The 21484-nt window shown below is 34.7% G+C and overlaps 1 protein-coding gene and 1 pseudogene across 5 annotated transcripts in view; one reads left to right on the forward strand and one right to left on the reverse strand.

The window, feature by feature from the left end:
• PGM2L1 (phosphoglucomutase 2 like 1) overlaps positions 1–21484 on the forward strand; it is an 81497-nt gene that overhangs the window by 27117 nt on the left and 32896 nt on the right. For all 4 annotated transcript variants that reach the window (XR_014250431.1, XR_014250432.1, XR_014250433.1 and 1 more), the window contains exons 2-4: positions 11969–12136; positions 18463–18569; positions 19284–19368. Coding sequence is in view for 1 of the 4 variants with exons in the window: in XM_082411272.1 (XP_082267398.1) it covers positions 11969–12136; positions 18463–18569; positions 19284–19368 (360 nt within the window). In the remaining 3 variants the exon portion in view is untranslated. The remainder of the gene's footprint in view (positions 1–11968; positions 12137–18462; positions 18570–19283; positions 19369–21484) is intronic.
• Positions 14797–18432, reverse strand: LOC309637147 (short/branched chain specific acyl-CoA dehydrogenase, mitochondrial pseudogene; annotated as a pseudogene). Its single transcript has one exon. The product of its transcript is annotated as a short/branched chain specific acyl-CoA dehydrogenase, mitochondrial pseudogene (transcript).

Consider the following 21484-nt stretch of genomic DNA (forward strand, 5'->3'; position numbering starts at 1 on the left):
GGCTGTACCCATATATATGAGATATATACATATATATTATATCGCTATATATCATTTTTTGGTATCATATGCATTTATCTTTTTGGTATCATATATACATATCCCATCTCACGTGCTATAACTTCGACGCACCTCAGTTGAAAGGTAGGACCTATATCTCCTCCCCTGACACCTGGGTAGACCTTTGTAACTGTCTCCAGAAATGCAGTACAGTGGAAGTGAAGCTTCCTGACTTCCAAGGCTAGTTCATAAAAGGTAATGTGGTTTCCACCTGGCTCGCTAGCTCTTGAGATACTTGCCCTTGGAACCATGTCACAGATAGTGTCCACTATAAGTATTCCTGTTGACAGCCCCAGCTAGCCCCATCCTGGCTGTGCCCTTTCTGAATTCATGACCCACAGAAACTGTGAGAGATAAATGATTATTGATTTAAGCCGCTAAGTTTGGAGTGGTTTGTTACCCCTGCCATAGTAATTTATATACCCTCCATTTCCAGCACTGGGCTTATAATTTTGAAAACTCTTAATAAAGTTTCTAAGTGAAAAATGGTAATTTTTATTTCCTTGGTTACTAGGAAGAGGCTATTGGGTAGGGAAGTTAATAGTTGGCATGCTGGCTATAGATATCATTTCAAATTTAATAAATAAGTCTAATGCTGAACTCACTATCACTCTACCCTCAACTTGTTCCTCACCCTCTACCCTCCAATTTCTACTCATTTTTCACTTCAGATATTACTTCCTCCAGTTAGGTTTCCCTGACTCTGCTCTCTATCTTTCAATCCATTCTGGGTTAGAGACTTATCTTGTGTGCTCCTAGAGAACCCTATTACTTACTCCTTTTTTAATATTTTTTATATTCAATGTGGTAATTACCCTTTTACTTATCTTTATGCCTCAGTAGATCTTGAGCTTTGTGAGAGCAAAGACAGTGTCTTCTTCCCTATAGTGTTTCCTGTGCCTAGCGCATAGTGTGTGCTTAATAAGTAGATATTTTTGATTAATTCAACAAATATTTGTTGAGTGCCTACTGGGTGCCAGGTTCTGTTCTCGGTACTGAAGATATGGTAATAATTAAAGTAATATTTTTGAGTGATCATGTGAAGTATATATTTGTGATTTAATTTAGCCTCAAAGAAAAACATGAAATTATTTTTCCAAAGGCCTTTATCTTAAAAAATATATCCACTTAATTATAAAATTCATTTCAATTGGGGGTTCTTATGTTTGATTGCATGATAACTTAAACCTGTTCTGATATTTTCTTTCCCTAATATTTATGTTTCCTGAAAGAACATGGCTATTTTGTCACTATTAATGACTCATAGTCAACACATCTTCTGTGTACAAAGTACAGGTTAGGTACTGTGGGGGATACAAAGTTGTTTAAAATATGGTCACTACTATCAACTGAAGGTACCCCCACCCCCATTATGTAATTGATTACTCTTTTTAAGGAAATGCCCACTATCATCTGTTAACTTTTTTCCTAATACTTATTTTTGAGTGACATTGCACTTAGAGTTATAGGAAAACTATAGAATAGCAAAAATGTATAGTTATTTCCCTCAAAATATTTGCCAAATAAGGACTTTGATGAATGTTGCTTTAATGTATGAATGGCAAGAAGAATGCTTGGATAGGTAAGAGAAGGAGGAATGATAGGGGATGGAATTCAGTGTTTTGAAGAAGTATTATAATTGGGCGTCAAGAAGGCTCAACCTTATTTCCCATTGGGACACAAACACCACTTACTGTATTAGGGTACAGTCTAAGCTGTTATACCAAAGGCTATAAAATGTAATGGCTTAAAGCAGAGAGAAGATAATTTCTCTCATAACACTCAGAGATCAGTGGCAGTCCAGGGTTGGTATGGGGTACCTGTGCATCCTCAAAATGTGACTTCCACTATTGATCCAAGATGTCTTCAGCCCGTGGGAAGAGGAATAAGACTCAGGAGAGTGTACACTTAATCCTTTTCAGGGAAGGACCTGAAAGTGGAACATGTCATTCCCATTTTCATTCCATTGGCCAGAACTTAGTCACATGGTCACACCTAGCTATAAGGTAGACTGAAGTATAGCCCTTAGCTGGGCTGCCATGTATGTACCCAACTGTATGATTAAAGGAGAGAGAAATATTGGGAGACATCTAGCAATTGGGTGCTATTACCAATCTGGGGTCCTCAGATTCCTGACTTATTATCAAACTTTTAAAACACCTTAGGAAACTTATGTATGTGTCTGTTTATAATCCAGTTAAAATTCTAAGTTTTTTTGCTTTTGATTGGAATTAGGAGTGTGTATGGTAGTACTCAAGATATACTCAGTTCTTAGCAATTGGCAATTGTCCTTGATTGAAAAAAATTTAATAAATTGATGTATTTTATTGGACAAAACAAAGTTCCAAGTATGAACTTCATTGGAGAAAAAGTTAAATAGAGAGCGACAAGGAGTTTGAACTGTTGACTAGATTCCAAAGTGAGTCTAACAATCAAAATGTTAGGGTTTGAAGAGATCTTTTCTTTCTTCTTCTTTTTCTTCTTTTTTTAAAAAAAATGCACATAGAAAAGCTATATACTAGAATGAGATCTTTTCAGATTAAATTCCAACCCCTAAATTGTACTGATGAGCCTCAGAGAGAAGTGACCTGTCCAAGGGCTCATAGTTTATTTCATAGAAGAGACTGAGTAAAGAACTCAAGTCTTCTACGTCTTAGTCTCTTAAAGAAACTAACAACATTACGGAAAGAGTAAGCCCAACCAGGATACTGCATAAGCCCTGAAGATACAAACATAGAAAGTGAAGTGATTTCTTTCAATCTACCATTAAAAAAAAAGTTTTGAGGAGTATGCGAGTATTCCTCTCTGAATACTAATTTTATTAAACAGGTCAGGTTAACTGTGGTAACAAATACTCCAAAATTTGTTGGAGTATTTGTGAGGTAGGAGGTAGAGGGGAATTTTGCTCTGTGAATCATCTGTTCCATCTTGATGCTACATACTCCTGGAAGTCCTTGGAGCCCTCTCTCTTTCGTGGGTAGATGGGGAAATAGAGGATTGCGGGGATAAGGGAGTGTTTAATGGGCTAGGCCTGGAATGCCACACATCTCTTCTACTCAGATCCATTGACCAGAACTCTGTCGCATGATCTCAACTAGCTCTAAGGGAGGCTGGAAAATATATTCTAGTTGTGTGCCCAGGAAGAAGAGTGGAACATAGTAGACTAAGTAGACTGTGCTTTGTTAGAAAAAAATCTGTAAGTTAAAAAAAAGACTTTATGTAATCTTAAGTTTTAAAATAAAATGATTAATGTTTTTATATTTCATACTAATATTGGCATAATCAATATTATACTTAAATGATAATGTATTTTATTATTTATTTATTTATTTGAATTTTTGAATTTTATTTTATTTATTTTTTTATACAGCAGGTTCTTATTAGTCATCCATTTTATACACATCAGTGTATACATGTCAATCTAAATCTCCCAATTCATCACACCGTCACCCCCACCCCACCGCTTTCCCCGCTTGGTGTCCATGTGTTTGTTCTCTACATCTGTGTCTCAATTTCTGCCCTACAAATTGGTTCATCTGTACCATTTTTCTAGGTTCCATATACATGCGCTAACATACGATATTTGTTTTTCTCTTTCTGACTTACTTCACTCTGTATGACAGTCTCTAGATTCATCCACGTCTCTACAAATGACTCAATTTCATTTCTTTTTATGGCTGAGTAACATTCCATTGTATGTATGTACCACATCTTCTTTATCCATTCATTTGTCGATGGGCATTTATGTTGCTTCCATGACCTGGCTATTGTAAATAGTGCTGCAATGAACATTGGGGTGCATGTGTCTTTTTGAATTATGGTTTTCTCTGGTTATATGTCCAGCAGTGGGATTGCTTGGTCATATGGTATTCTATTTTTAGTTTTCTAAGGAACCTCCATACTGTTCTCCATAGTAGCTGTATCAATTTACATTCCTATCAACAGTACAAGAGGGTTCCCTTTTCTCCACACCCTCTCCAGCATTTGTTGTTTGTAGATTTTCTGATGATGCCCATTCTACCTGGTGTGAGGTGATACCTCATTGTAGTTTTGATTTGCATTTCTCTAAAAACTAGTGTAGTGATGTTGAGCAGCTTTTCATATGCTTCTTGGCCACCTGTATGTCTTCTTTGCAGAAATGTCTATTTAGGTCTTCTGCCCATTTTTGGATTGGGTTGTTTGTTTTTTTAATATTGAGCTGCATGAGATCTTTTCTTTCTTCTTCTTTTTGTTCTTTTTTTAAAAAAATGCACATAGAAACGCTATATACTAGAATGAGATCTTTTCAGATTAAATTCCAACCCAAATTTATATATTTTGGAGATTAATCCTTTGTCCACTGATTCGTTTGCAAATATTTTCTCCCATTCTGAGGGTTGTCTTTTCGTCTTGTTTGTAGTTTCCTTTGCTGTGCAAAAGCTTTTAAGTTTCATTAGGTCCCATTTGTTTATTTTTGTTTTTATTTCCATTACTCTAGGAGGTGGATCAAAAAAGATCTTGCTGTGATTTATGTCAAAGAGTGTTCTTCCTATGTTTTCCTATAAGAGTTTTATAGTGTCCGGTCTTACATTTAGGTCTCAAACCCATTTTGAGTTTATTTTTGTGTATGGTGTTAGGGGGTGTTCTAATTTCATTCTTTTACATGTAGCTGTCCAGTTTTCCCAGCACCACTTATTGAAGAGGCTGTCTTTTCTCCATTGTATATCCTTGCCTCCTTTGTCATAGATTAGTTGACCATAGGTGCATGGGTTTATCTCTGGGCTTTCTATCTTGTTCCATTGATCTGTATTTCTGTTTTTGTGCCAGTACCATATTGTCTTGATGACTGTAGCTTTGTAGTATAGGCTGAAGTCAGGGAGTCTGATTCCTCCAGCTCTGCTTTTTTCCCTCAAGACTGCTTTGGCTATTCGGGGTCTTTTGTGTCTCCATACAAAATTTTAAGATTTTTTGTTCTAGTTCTGTAAAAAATGCCATTGGTAATTTGATAGGGATTGCATTGAATCTGTAGATTGCTTTGGGTAGTATAGTCATTTTCACAATGTTAATTCTTCCAATCCAAGAACATGGTATATCTCTCCATCTGTTGGTATCAATTTTAATTTCCTTCATCAGTGTCTTATAGTTTTCTGCATACAGGTCTTTTGTCTCCCTAAGTAGGTTTATTCCTAGGTATTTTATTCTTTTTGTTGCAATGGTAAATGGGAGTGTTTCCTTAATTTCTCTTTCAGATTTTTCATCATTAGTGTATAGGAATGCAAGAGATTTCTGTGCATTAATTTTGTATCCTGCAACTTTACCAAATTCATTGATTAGCTCTGGTAGTTTTCTGCTGGCATGTTTAGTATTCTCTATGTATAGTATCATGTCATCTGCAAACAGTGACAGTTTTACTTCTTCTTTTCCAATTTGTATTCCTTTTATTTCTTTTTCTTCTCTGATTGCCGTGGCTAGGACTTCCAAAACTATGTTGAATAATAGTGGTGAGAGTGGACATCCTTGTCTTGTTCCTGATCTTAGAGGAAATGCTTTCAGTTTTTCACCATTGAGAATGATGTTTGCTGTGGGTTTGTTGTATATGGTCTTTATTATGTTGAGGTAGGTTCCCTCTATGCCCACTTTCTGGAGAGTTTTTATCATAAACGGGTGTTGAATTTTGTCAAAAGCTTTTTCTGCATCTATTGAGATGATCATATGGTTTTTATTCTTCAGTTTGTTAATATGGTGTATCACACTGATTGATTTGCGTATATTGAAGAATCCTTGCATCCCTGGGATAAATCCCACTTGATCATGGTGTATGATCCTTTTAACGTGTTGCTGGATTCTGTTTGCTAGTATTTTGTTGAGGATTTTTGCATTTATATTCATCAGTGATATTGTTCTGTAATTTTCTTTTTTTGTAGTATCTTTGTCTGGTTTTGGTATCAGGGTGATGGTGGGCTCATAGAATGAGTTTGGGAGTGTTCCTTCCTCTGCAATTTTTTGGAAGAGTTTGAGAAGGATGGGTGTTAGCTCTTCTCTAAATGTTTGATAGAATTCACCTGTGAAGCCATCTGGTCCTGTACTTTTGTTTGTTGGAAGATTTTTAATCACAGTTTCAATTTCATTACTTGTGATTGGTCTGTTCATATTTTCTATTTCTTCCTGGTTCAGTCTTGGAAGGTTATACCTTTCTAAGAATTTGTCCATTTCTTCTAGGTTGTCCATTTTATTGGCATAGGGTTGCTTGTAGTAGTCTCTTAGGATGCTTTGTATTTCTGTGGTGTCTGTGGTAACTTCTCCTTTCTCATTTCTAATTTTATTGATTTGAGTCCTCTCCCTCTTTTTCTTGATGAGTCTGGCTAATGGTTTATCAATTTTGTTTATCTTCTCAAAGAACCAGCTTTTAGTTTTATTGATCTTTGCTATTGTTTTCTTTGTTTCTATTTCATTTTTTTCTGCTCTGATCTTTATGATTTCTTTCCTTCTGCTAACTTTGGGTTTTGTTTGTTCTTCTTTTTCTAGCTCCTTTAAGTGTAAGGTTAGATTGTTTATTTGAGATTTTTCTTGTTTCTTGAGGTAGGCTTGTATAGCTATAAACTTCCCTCTTAGAACTGCTTTTGCTGCATCCCATAGGTTTTGGATTGTCGTGTTTTCATTGTCATTTGTCTCTAGGTATTTTTTAATTTCCTCTTTGATTTCTTCAGTGATCTCTTGGTTATTTAGTAACGTATTGTTTAGCCTCCATTGTTTGTGTTTTTTATGTTTTTTTCCCTGTAACTGATTTCTAATCTCATAGCATTGTGGTCAGAAAAGATGCTTGATATGATTTCAATGTTCTTAAATTTACTGAGGCTTGATTTGTGACCCAAGATGTGATCTATCCTGGAGAATGTTCCATGCGCACGTGAGAAGAAAGTGTAATCTGTTTTTGGATGGAATGTCCTATAAATATCAATTAAGTCTATCTGGTCTATTGTGTCATTTAAAGCTTCTGTTTCCTTATTAATTTTCTGTTTGGATGATCTGTCCATTGGTGTAAGTGAGGTGTTAAAGTCCCTCACTATTATTGTGTTACTGTTGATTTCCTCTTTTATAGCAGTTAGCAGTTGCCTTATGTATTGAGGTGCTCCTATGTTGGGTGCATATATATTTATAATTGTTATATCTTCTTCTTGGATTGATCCCTTGATCATTATGTAGTGTCCTCCCATGTCTCTTGTAACATTCTTTATTTTAAAGTCTATTTTATCTGATATGAGTATTGCTACTCCAGCTTTCTTTTGATTTCCATTTGCATGGAATATCTTTTTCCATCCCCTCACTTTCAGTCTGTATGTGTCCCTAGGTCTGAAATGGGTCTCTTGTAGACAGCATATATATGGGTCTTGTTTTTGTATCCATTCAGCGAGCCTGTGTCTTTTGGTTGGAACATTTAATCCATTCACATTTAAGGTAATTATTGATATGTATGTTCCTATGACCATTTTCTTAATTGTTTTGGGTTTGTTTTTGTAGGTGCTTTTCTTCTCCTGTATTTCCCACTTAGAGAAGTTCCTTTAGCATTTGTTGGAGAGCTGGTTTGGTGGTGCTGAATTCTCTTAGCTTTTGCTTGTCTGTAAAGCTTTTGATTTCTCCATTGAATCTGAGTGAGATCCTTGCCAGGGAGAGTAATCTTGGTTGTATGTACGTTCTTCCCTTTCATCACCTTAAGTATATCATGCCACTCCCTTCTGGCTTGTAGAGTTACTGCTGCAAAATCAGCTGTTAACCTTATGGGGGTTCCCTTGTATGTTATTTGTCGTTTTTCCCTTGCTGCTTTCAATAATTTTTCTTTGTGTTTAATTTTTTCCAGTTTGATTACTATGTGTCTCAGCGTGTTTCTCCTTGGGTTTATCCTGTATGGGACTCTCTGTGCTTCCTGGACTTGGGTAGCTATTTCCTTTCCCATGTTAGGGAAGTTTTCGACTATAATCTCTTCAAATATTTTCTCGGGTCCTTTCTCTCTCTCTTCTTCTGGGACCCCTATAATGCGAATGTTGTTGCGTTTAATGTTGTCCCAGAAGTCTCTTAGGCTGTCTTCATTTCTTTTCATTCTTTTTCTTTATTCTGTTCTGCAGCAGTGAATTCCACCATTCTGTCTTCCAGGTCACTTATCTGTTCTTCTGCCTCAGTTATTCTGCTATTGATTCCTTCTAGTGTAGTTTTCATTTCAGTTATTGTATTGTTCATCTCTGTTTGTTTGTTCTTTAATTCTTCTAGGTCTTTGTTAAACATTTCTTGCATATTCTCGATCTTTGCCTCCATTCTTTTTCCACAGTCCTGGATCATCTTCACTATCATTATTCTGAATTCTTTTTCTGCAAGGTTGCCTATCTCCACTTCATTTAGTTGTTTTTCTGGGGTTTTATCTTGTTCCTTCATCTGGTACATAGCCCTCTGCCTTTTCATCTTGTCTATCTTTCTGTGAATGTGGTTTTTGTTCCACAGGCTGCAGGATTGTAGTTCTTCTTGCTTCTGCTGTCTGCCCTCAATGTATTTTATTTTAAAGCTTATTTTCTACTTTTGGAGTAGTTAGCATCTTTATTTCCTGGATATGATTTTTATATTCACTCAGTGATTATTATTCAAATTTTATTAAACCAATTATTATTAAGTAAATCTCACTTTATATGACAAGTATAATCATTCAAGTGTTTTATCTAAGCCAATTTACCATATGCTAATTTCTACAATTTTTTTTAAGTTGGAGAAATTAAATTTAGAATTACACCAAAATCCTTTTAAAGGGAAAAAAATTGTTGGTTTAAAAAGAGTGTATTTTGGACTCAGGAAGCATCTGGTTTGGAAAACATGTTCTGCTTCTGGACTCTAGACTTGGATCTCCAAGCTGGCTGACCCTCAGAAGTAAATGTCAGTTGCATTTACCCTTCAGATTTTCAGATTGCAGTTTCCTATTTTAACTTCTGTCTAGAAATAAACTTAAATTTTTTTCTCTGTAGTTAATATAAAACTGATATTTATTGTTTAGACATCCATCTCTGTCAGAAGCATTTAAAAGTGTTACAGATTTGTAATTTTAGGTATATTTGAGTTACTAAAAAATCAATTTTATATGTTGTCTCCTCTTTGGATGTTTAACAATATTAAGATTTGGAATTGTTAATATATGTTCTTTTAGATCTGTTCTCATCTTCTAAACAATGAGATTCATATTTTAGATTGCTTTTAAGCTGTTAGGTTTAGTAGTAGAATATTAATAGAGATTCAAACTGTATAAGAATTATAAAAATACTAGGTTTATAAAAGTAGTAGGAAAGAAGATTTACAGGTGAATTCCTCCTTGGCAAACTTGATTTGTTTTATTTAATGATGATTACATACTTTTTTATATACTTTTATACACATTTATATTTGTTATGCATAAATAATACAGAAGCCCCCTAATTATTAACAGAATAGGTTCAGAAAAGCTTGGGTGAGTCCAAAATGAGCCTTCATAAGTAAACGCTAATACTTTCATTTCATGGCAGGCAGAGTTGGTGTGATTTTGGGCTGATGTGAGCTTTCTTCACAGTTATGAAAGTCTATAAGAATTTAAGTTTTTTAGAAGAGGCACTTCTATATACTTAAAGTGTTGCCTTTTTTGTAAATCAGTTCTTTCATGTTTTCTTTGAATTTGGGTCTTATGGACCTACAATATGGAAAACAAAAAACAAAAAAACTCCACACAGTATTATGTAAGAAGACACTTTCTTGTCTTCATTTCAGCCATATAAAGTTGCAACAATCCATATGATTAGAACCAAAGGAAAATTTTTGGTATACAGGTAAAATTTGAAAATAATGCATGGCTTTAATTCTGTATTCTTTAGCTTACTGATTCATACCAAACAACCAGCTTCATTTCTGATGAAGTATAGAACATGCTAGTAGTTGCTAAAATGTCTTTGGATTTTCTTCAGGGTTACTTTTTTAGGGTACTAAAATTATTAGGATTCTAAAATATGCTAGTTAAGAGCAAATTTAGTTCAGATTGGATAACTTTACTTTCTAAATAATTAATTTTAATTTTATGTAGTAGGTCAATAAGTACATTTCTAAAAAGTATGTAAATCAACTTTCCTACTGACTTACATTTTAATTTTAGAGGTGCTTTTTTTTTTTTTTAACAGTTGAACAATTTTCTTCTTTTTTTGCTGATAAGGCTTCTCCTACTCTCAAGTAATGAGTGAATTGTAAATAAGCGTGCACATTTAGAAAGAAAACAATAATTTGTATTTGAGAAAGCGCTAATATATGTTTTATAGATTCGGATCTTCTTAACAGCTTTCTGTGGGTAGGAAAAAGAGAGTAGTTTGTGAGGTAAAAAGTATTCATGTAGATACACAAGTAGTAGTTTTTCTCAGCCACCATGGGTAGCTATATAATTTTTACCATAAAATAAGTAATACGTACATAAAATAGCCCATCAGAACCAAGACTGTACAATAAAAATAATCCTTTCTACCTCAGCATTTGCCCCTGATTTTCCCATCATAGATAATCACTATTTGTAGTGTCTTATATTTGCATGGAGTATTTCTAGAATTATACATAAGTATACATATACATCTTTTTATACAAATTTAAACACCTTATATACTCTTCTGCTTTGCCTTCCTTTTCATATAATATATCTTAGTTCCTTGTAGAAATAGTATTTTTAAAATAATTTTGTAATTCTTGAGAATCTTCATATTTTATAGTTTTTAAAAATCATGGTTATTTGAAGATTTTAACAACAAAATACAAATGTAATTTCATCATCCAAATGGAAAATATATGATAATTATGGCTACATAGGTAGACTTTTAATTACATTTTTAAATGTTTGTAACATCAACATCTCATTTAATGTCTAGCTATGAAATAGTAGAGAAATCTGACTTTAAAGTAGATTTCAAATAACTGTCACCTCGTCATTTAGCTCTTTTTACCATAAAGATTTGCTTATTTCTAATGCATCATGATTCTTTACCCATTTTTATTTTTCTCCAATTTACAGGCTTTTTCAGAACCAGGAATTAGGTTAGAACTGGTTGTGATGTATAACAGAAAATAGAATTTTTAGGCCCTACTCTAGTAGCTGTGCAATAAATATTAGGAAGTATACTCAGTAACCTAATAGCATTCATGTCTGGTGGATCATTTTTATATTTATACAGCTGTAATAAAAAGGAATATTTTTTGCTTTGTAGCTGGAGTTAAATTATTATTAGAAGCATTATTAACCTGCCCTGAGCTTTATGAAAATAAGTTGAAGTATGTGCTAATGAAATACGAACCCTAAAATAAAGATGTTGGCATGTCTTGCTTCACAAGCCAGATTTGGACTGAATTTTCATTCTCACTCTTAACCAAGTCCACATTTAACACTTAAGACCTTTTCATGGTCAACTTTTGCTGTAGATAAATTGAACGGTTTTCTGTGACTTTAAAGAGCAGTAAGGCTTATCTGGCCATTTTGAATTACAGATGTTTAGGAATTATTTAGTAGGCATGTTTTGATGGCATTTATCTAATAGCTTCCGTATTTCTTTTAAAACTTAACATAGACTTTAATTGATGTCATTTTTGACTAAGAGGTTTATTTTGGATCCATAGCTCTTGTCAATTTGTTAAAAAAATTCTTGAATATATTATTTTAAAAATATGACAATTAGAGATATGTAAATCACACTCAATAGGGTCTGGCCTCTTTGGGGACTCAATAAATGGCAGGTGTTTTTTTTATTATACATACTAATAATAATAAGTAGCACTGTGGAATTTATAGTCAACGTAGAACCTTGTTATGTATGAATAATACTTATTGCTTCCTCAGAAGGGCTTCATATTAGCACTCTACTTGTGATCCTGATTTACTTTTAATACATCTTTTTTATAGAATCCCAAAACAAAAGAGCAAATTGAAAATCTGTTAAGGAATGGGATGAACAAGGAGCTGCGAGATAGACTTTGTTGCCGAATGACTTTTGGGACTGCAGGACTTCGTTCTGCTATGGGGGCAGGATTTTGCTATATTAATGATCTTACAGTAATACAATCAACACAGGTAAGTATTATAAATTATAATATGTGTACTTTTATCACTCTATTTTTTTGCTTTATAAATTAGTTTCTTTTCTTAAAAAAAAAAGAACAAAAACAAAAAAAGCTTTATATCCAGCAAGATACTCTCTTGTAAATAAAAAATGTAGAATAAATTCTGACCTTTGGTCTTGCACAAGACTGATCTTAGAGGTCATTTATGTATCTTTAGAGTCACAGACTGACTTTTTTTTTTTTTTCCAGTTAGTGCTTTATTTTTTCATTCTCCGTAGAATACTGATTTTGTAACACTGATTACAGTCTGATACGTACCATTACAACAAAAGTTTCACTTTATGAAAGATCAGCAAAAATACATCAGCAAGAATATAACTAGTGCATTTACTAAAACACATCATAATCATAAAACCAAGTGATCACACACAATAATCTTTACATTTGGCATACCAGCTACATCCTAGGAGAGCCAGTGTGTTTGGCAGGTGATTAATATATGTAATAACGACACTGATCAATCTTAACACTTCTGAAATGTTAATTCTTTATCAGTTAAACCTAAAATAAATCAATAGAGTATTGAAACATAACAAGGATGAAATCCAAAATTTGTTGAACAGAGACAGTAGTAAACAGTAGGAAGAGCACTGAATTGGGATCTAGTACATTTGGATCCTTGTCTTATCTTTGGCCCTGGATGGATGACCTTGGGAAAGTATTCTGGGCTATATGAATCCTTCACTCTTAAAATGAGAGAGTTGGCTGGATGGTTCTCTAAACTCTTTCTAGATTTAGCTTTCCATAATTCTAAAAGCTTTGACACCAATTCATTTTAGTGTTGTAAAGTGAAATGTCTAACAATACTAACTTGGCAGTTGGGTTGAGTCCAGCTCTGCCACACAAATACAACTTGTTGCTTGTGTTCAAGTCTCTTCCTTCTGAGCCCCATGACAGCCCTATCCTCAAATTAACAAACAGTAATGACAGGCTTCAGGAGGTAAACAAGCTTGTCTTCCACCAGATACAAACTCAAGACCCCCAAAGTCATGGTTATTAAGAAAAGCTATAATGGAAGAACTATGGGGAAAACCCCCAACATCCTCTTTGATAAATGGTACAGTAACACCATTCACTAACAGAAGAAGGCAGGTACAGATATTAATTACAATACATAATTAATTTTCAACTGTTATTTGTGAACCTACACAAAAAATATACACACAATTAGAACTGTATCAATATGAACTATAAATTCAAGGTCTAGATGTACACGGGAGCCTCTCTCATGCTGCTAATCTGAAGGAGGCTTATTGTAGTTTCATGTGTTTGTAACTCTACAGGAGGAAGCTGGGATTCTTTTTACTAACGTTGGCTTCTATTCCGTTATCTGAAAAGTCCACCTCTCTCACATAATCACAGAAATTAAAGATGTCCAAGCCCCCCTTTAGGGCATTTCCTCCATCCCCCTACTTTCCTTATCAGATTACTGTCTTTTTGTTCTAAAACACTGAATGACTGGCTTCCATCAACCCTATCTGAAAATCAAGTAGAGTTTATCTCTTTTGATCTAAGGTCTAAATTTGTCTGTATTTCTTCCTAATATTTTAATGTAATTCCTATCTCAATTGTATTTACACAATTCTGAATATTTAACTGTGGTATCCATTATAGAAATTAACCCAATTCAATGAACATGAATGCGCAAAGCAAAATTACTTTGAAAATGTCAAGTTTTCTTAATAAACATTATCCTTTCATTAAAGTACTAAAGTGCTTCCCTTTTGACAGCAGTGATTACTTTAAGCAACTGTATGAGCCTTGAAACATTTTCCAACATCTCTAACCCATGCTCCCTTCCAGAAAATGTAAAACACTCACCCTTCACTGTCCTCCTCCCTCCTGAGGGGACTGAGGACCTGTACCCTACAAGGTCTCTTCTGATTGAGAATCCCTGATACTGAAGAAATGGCATCGCCAGCCGTATATTATGTTGAGCTTTGCCTTTCCATAATTTGACTGTAAAACAACAGATTTATTTTTGCCTTCCCAGAAATGTCCTTTTTTATATTACCAAATATGCTTTTTGAGCTCTACAGCTCCCTTCTATCCCTCATTCCTTACAAGATTTTAATACACTTCTTTATGGGGACAAGACATCTCCTCTTGAGAATCATTGAACCAAAATATAATTTCTGAATTACTATTCATGATAAAGCTCAATAACTAAGTTTGAGAAAACAGTATTCAATTTAAAGACAGAAAAAATGAATATTACAATATTGAGTATATTCTAATTATTAAACCAAATTATTTAAACTTTATACTTGAAAACTAACATAGAAACTTGTTTTTAAAATGATCTACTGAAACCATAATGAAATGCACCTTTCATACTGGTCAATTCTAGTAACAAATTATATTGCTTTCCTTTGTTGAAATGCTTTCTTCGATTATATAAACTACAGAGTTATACCCTCATTTTCCACTCATTTTCAGATATTCAGAACTAAAACTTTTAGATTTTTCTAAATAAATTTTTATCAGTTGCTACCTAGTTTAGCAACTTAGAATCGAATCTATTTCTTCTATAGAATTGCCACCTATCACAAACGTCTCTCTGACTGATGCACAATGACAGGGATATAAAATACCCATGTCTGCAAGAAATACTTATATTGTCTTCATTTTTCCAAATTCTAATAGAGTGAAATTCTGTATACCCTGAAGCTAAAATGATAATGCATATAGAGTTTTAAAAATAGTTTTGGAGAAAATATGGATGCATTTCTTCCCAAAATTTAAAAATGATTTTCTGCGCCTAAGTTAAGCAGATTGGAAAGAGGAGACAGGAAAGGTCTACCTCCAGATCCAAGGTGAAGGGCCTAAATAAGATCATTCAGTGCAGCCCCCAACAAGGCACAATAGTTTAAAATTTCACACCAGTGACACCAGGGAGGGGTTCCACTCCCATGGCTGTCAGTATTCTGAATCTATGCGCTTTGCAATGGTGTTCAACTGGATATTTGAAGTTCCTTCATATATTGTACCAATCTTCGCATCTCGGAATATTTTTCCACAGGGTAATTTTTGGTGTAGCCTACTCCTCCCATCCACTCGATACATTTGCCAGTTATTAGGCCCGCAATCTCTGATGCATAGTACTTGGCCATAGATGATTCTTTAATGAATGGCCTTCCAGCTTCTAAAAGCCTTGCAGCGTTGTATGTGAGTAATCTTGCAGCTTCTAGCTGGGTGGCCATGTGAGCCACTTGGTGTTGGAGCCCTTGAAAATCAAATATTGTTTTGCCACATTGTTCCCTTTCTTTAATATATGGAATAGTGTAGTCAAAACATCCTTGAGCCAGTCCCAGCATCTGTGCAGCAATTCCTATTCTACTTTCATTAAGACCCCCGATGGCGTACTTATGGCCATGTCCAATTTGTCCCAAGATATTGGCTTCTGGAACCTTGACATTTTCAAATGTTAATGGGCAGGTAGAAGAAGCTCTGATTCCCATTTGGTTCTCTGGTTTCCCTATATGAAGGCCCTCAGTATCACAATCTACCAAGAAGCAGGTAATTCCTTTATACCCAAGAGTAAGGTCTACATTTGCCATCACCATGAAGAGCCCGGCATCCTTGGCGTTGCTAATCCACATCTTTGACCCGTTGATGACATAATAATTTCCCTTTTTATCAGCTTTGGTCTTCAAAGCAAATGAATCGCTACCTGCTCCAGCCTCTGAAAGGCAGAAACTTCCCATTTGTTCCGTAGCTAGCTTGGGCAAATAGATAGCCTTCTGTTCTTCTGTTCCGTATTTTCCAATTAGCCTGTTAATTACTGTGTTCTGGATGTCACATACCAGAGCCACAGATGCATCAACTTTGGCTAATTCCTCTATCACTAGCACAGAGGAAAAAAATGAAGCTCCTGTTCCTCCATATTTTGTGTCAATTTCAATACCCATCAACCCTTGTTGAAATAATCCTCGTATTACTGATTTTTCCATTTTTGAATTTTCATCCATTTTTGAAACCAAAGGAGCAATTTGTTCCTGGGCAAATTTTTTAACTGTGCTCTTTATCATCATCTCCTCATCTGTAAATGTTTGCAGAGGGGCATAGGGTAGGCCCTTATTTGTTGTTTTGAGTCCAGCTTCTGACTGGGAAGATTTTAGGACATGAGGAGGATTTTTCCAGGAAGACAGGCAAATTGGGAAGTTTCTTCTTAGCAGCGCGCCGCCGCGCAGCAGCTGAACCATGGCTCCCTCCCTCTGCGCCCCAGGACAAGCGCTGTCAAGGATCCGGAAGCGGCTCTCCTGACTTTCTTATTGAGTTATTTTGGTTGCCATTGTCAACTTCTTGACAATGTTACTTTGCATTTGAAACCAGGAAATGGATATTGACATTTCCATTTAATACAAAGAAACAAATTTAGATAGAAAGAAGGTGATTGCTCATTTTGGCATATGACCATCGGTAAAGGTTAACCAGAGTATTTGGAAAATTTAGTTGAAAATATTTCCTTTTAACATGGTTTTCCATATATTTTGAGAGTTAAGACAGTGTTGATATGATACAATTTGTTTTATTTCTCCCCATTTTTATGCAACTTATTCTAGAAACAAATTACTTTTCTTTCCAGTGAATCAACCTTAGTGTTTCAAGGAACTCCACTTTCGAGGCCAAAATGCATTTAGCATATACTAAAAATAGTTCTGAACTAGAGAATTGCTCAGTAGATATAAGTCTAATCGATACTGCCAAACAGTAAATAACCTTTAACTTTATTCTATGGGAATTCTCTAAATCCAGGGGCTAATGCAGGGGATCAGGAACAAAGGATGACAAGATGACTGAATAGGTAGGATACTTGCCTCCTCCTGCCCCCATTCCCTTTCTTTTCTTGGTCCAGAAATGCTTCAGTTCCATCTTTTTTGTATGTTGGGTTTCCTTATAAGCTTTCATTTTAACTGAAGATTCCTTGACTTCAGAAAAAGGAGTGGAGGAGGTGTTTGAAAATCAATTTCTACAGAAGTGCAAATTTTTACAGGAGTTGAGATTCCATTATTTGAAGTGGAAAAGCCAGATGGAATCTAATTCTTAAACCCTAGTTTTTTTCAGAACCTATGTATAGAGGGATAAGAGAAGATGGATTTTTACATCAGAGAATGAGATTCTGTGAGGTTTTAGGATAGTATCATCATTAGAAATAAATAAGTTGGTGAAACTAGTCAATTTGGGTTATATTGCATACATGCTTGGGCGCGCACACACACACAGTCACTCGTAGGGAGTAGGTTAGGAAGAATAATTATACTTGAAAGAACCATGAAAGAAGGGTCCAGAAGTCACTGGGGTCTCATTTGGTGCTGCCACATAGTTACTTAGCAGTCCCTGCCATATAGTAGGTTTTCAATAAATCAGTATAACATAGTTTTGGTTGAATGAATGGCTTTGGGTAAGTCATTAAATGGAGCTTCAATCTTATTTTGTTTCCTCTTTTTTGGAAGAAATGTTGAAAGACAGAGACACAAATAGAACTGGTATCTTCATTTCTTTCTTTTGGGGGTTGTTGTGAGGAGTAAATGTGGCAACATCCGAGAAAGTAGTTTTAAAAGGACTGTAGCAATATGAAGTGTTATTTTTACAGACGAAAGTGTTTATTAAAGTTAGCAAATCATTCATAAGATAGTTAAATGGTGTTTTGGCTTATTATTGTGATATTTTCAATATTAAATACTTCATTTCATTTTTTTGTCACCCTTGACTGCAAATTTTCCTCGTTTATGAGATTTTCTTTCTGTGAGATTTTAAAACTAAAGAATGGGATCAGCCATCTTAAGAAATGTTCTAGTGAAGGTTTATGTTGCTGATTTTAAATGTTTGTGTCATAAATTAGATCAAATCTTCTGGTTAGCTTCAATTTTATGATTTAGCAAGGCCTAACATGGTCAAAATTTTGTTCTCTAGAGCCTTAAGGCAAGAAACAATTTCTTTTGGCTCTTCTAACAATTTTTTTTTTTTTAGCATTCTGACTGTCATGTCCCATCTTTTTTTCCCTAATGTTTTATGTATCGTATTGGATTTAAGTTACGTAATTGATATTTCTGTGATATTAAATGTGTCTGAAACTCCAGGAAATAGGTGTTTATCATCTCACATTTGAGGACTGAACATTGTCGTTCTCACATTGGTAAACATGGGCAAAAGGAGGAAGCCAGTTCCCTGAGAGCCAATAAGCTGCACACCACACATAAAAAGATTAGCCCTTAAGACATCGAAAATGCAGGCATTAGTCAGGAACTAATTTTCTGTGTTTATCTGCTTCAGGGGATGTACAAATACCTTGAGAGATGTTTCTCAGACTTCAAGCAAAGAGGTTTTGTCGTTGGGTACGACACCCGGGGTCAAGTAACTAGCAGCTGCAGCAGCCAGAGGTACAGTGTTAATTGTTTCAGAGATTAAGCTGGATTGGAATAAAACCTTGAAAAAAATGTTATGCCAGTTGTAGGATTTCTGAAACAGGAAGCTGTCCAAAAAAATGTGATCACATGCTAATGTTTATTTTAGAGCTGAAATAGAAGCATTTCAAAGATAACCTTTGGTTTTTACAAAAAGGAGTAAATTTCTAAATGTTTAGAGTTAGTGTTTAGAATGACATAGACTATGTGATGATTTTAATATTTTGGCAGAGGCACTGGGTAGGAGGATTATGTAACTTGCATTCTCTCATTATAGTCCTATTTGATTAGTTTTAGGGTATTTTCATACATAGATAATCATGATGTAGTGATACTTTTTCTTCACGGGGTAAATAGGCATATTGTGTTTATCAAAGTCTCTGGTTTCACTTTCTTCCATGTTTTTTGCCTTTTGCATGTTTTATTTCTTATTAAAAGAGCCATCAGAAGATGAATGAGAAAAAAAGAAGAAATTTAAATGTCAATTCTGTTCCTTGTTACTCCTTTTCAAAAAAATCGTATTTAACATTTTAAAGTTGGAGTATGAATCTTAAATAACTAGTGATTATAAGAATCGGTTGTATTATGCTACTGTGTATTCAGAATAATTGTAATACATGTATTTTATGGGAGGTTGGTTTTCAAAAAGTATGTAAAGCTAAGGACCAAGTGAAATCTCCTTTTTTTTAGGCTTGCTAAACTCACTGCTGCAGTCTTACTGGCCAAAGATGTTCCTGTGTACCTTTTTTCAAGATATGTTCCTACGCCTTTTGTAGTAAGTGTGTTGTATCACTGATTGTACAGAAAAGATTAAAAAGATTGCTCTTGAAAAGATTTCTTAAATCAAGCAGGATTTAAATCTTTGTCATGCATATAGTTCTGTATTAAGTGATATGAAGGACCTAAAGAAAACAAATTTTGCTCTGAATTTATTTTCATTCAACAAGCATGTGTCGAACCACCTAAGAATTTGATCTATAACAAGTTGACAAATCCACAGTCATGGCAGGATATTTTAATACTCTTCTTTCAGGAACTGATTTATCAGGCAGGCAAAAATTATCACGGATAGATTTAAACACACAATTAGCGTGCTTAATCGTGTGTGTGTGTGTGTCTGTGTGTAAACCATGTATTCCGTGATGGTAGGATACTCATTCTTACCAAATAGGGTCACAAAGGAAATCTCACAAATACAAGAGAATTGCTTATTAAGCCATAGCCCTGGACCCCAATGCAATAAGATTTAAAATAAAGAAACCCACAAATCCCCATATGTTTGGAATTTTAAAAAGACATTTGTAAGTAATTTATGGATTAAGGAAGATATAATGAAGATTAGAAACTATAGCCATCCTTGCTTTGCATGGTAGTGCAGGACTGTAAAGATAACTGTGTAAGCTAAAACCATGCAAAGCAATGTTAGTTATCAATGGGGGAAATTATGATTGTTCTGTGACCTTTAAAATTTTTTTGTCAAAACCTTAAATATACCTTTTCTCTTGATTAAAAATGTACAGAGAAAAGAAAAAAGTAATAAACTAATATTTATTTGCTACTCTGTAATTTAAAACATTAGAAGTGGTAAAACACTTTAGTGTTTTATTTCTTTGTAATGCAATGTATCAAGACTGTGACCAGTGCTTGCTTCTTGTCATATAACTTAACATTATGAGCAAGCATCTTCTCTATGCCTTGCTGAATTATCACACTTTTAAGTCTGGATCAGCTTCCCACATTTTATCTTTTGTACTTTCTTTCTTTCTTTTTTTGGCTATGCTGTGCGGCTTGTGGGATCTTAGTTCCCCAACCAGGGATTGAACCCAGGCTCTCGGTAGTGAAAGTGTGGAGTCCTAACCACTGGACCGTCAGGGAATTCCCTATCGTTTGTACTTTCAGTATCATAAAATGTCTCTGAGAATTCCTTTTTTTGCCAGTATCACTCCCTCTGGGACAGCTTCATCCCTTTCATCACAACCACATCCTTCATTTGTAGCCATACATTCACCTTCACTAAGCTCATCTGGTTGCACATCTAGAGTCTCTTGAATGACAGCAGTGTCAACGTTCCCGGTTATTTCTTCTATAACTCCATTTATGGTCGATTCAAATGTCACTTCCACTGTTACCACTTTTGTTTCTTTGCTGCACTTTCATCTTTGTTGGCCAGTTCCTTCTTTCAGTTATCCATTTTTGCAAAATTGTCACATGGGTATATCACTGGGAGATGAGGCAACACAGCTACATGCTTTGCTGTCTGTGAGAGAGCTGACTAACAGATGCACAGTGACCAATCACTGACAGACTTGATGACATGATTGGTTACTAATCATGATGGATCTCTTATATACACAGTTATTTCAGACTGAAGAGCTAGCAGCCAGGTTTGTACTTGATGCAGTTACTCGCAGTATAGCATGGTAACTAAAATTTAAGCATGTTGTTGGGAGACTGGTATTATTTAACTAAAATATGGTATCAGAAATTCATGTATACTGGAACTTTGCAAAGCAAGGACTGTCTGTATTTAAAACTAAGCAACAATGAAAACAATAAATAGCAAAAACTATGGGATATAGCTAAAGCCCTACTTAAAGGGAAATTTATAGTCTTAATGAATATATTAGGAAAGCAATTTTTAAATAACGAGCTAAGACTTTAACTTAGTATGTTAGAACCAAAACAGAATAAATCCAAATAAAATAAAAGAAATAATAAAGATATGAGGAAAAATCAGTTAAATAGAAAACAAAGAAAAGAGTGTATCAACAAAAGCGAGAGTTGGCTCTCTGAAGAGACAATTAATAAAATAGACAAAGCCTTTTGGCAAGGGTGCTGAAGAAAAAAAAGACAAAGAAAGTAAAAGAGTGAATAATAAATACATAGCGATT

Source organism: Balaenoptera physalus (assembly GCF_965194825.1).
Source record: "Balaenoptera physalus genome assembly, chromosome: 10".
NCBI lineage: Eukaryota > Metazoa > Chordata > Mammalia > Artiodactyla > Balaenopteridae > Balaenoptera > Balaenoptera physalus.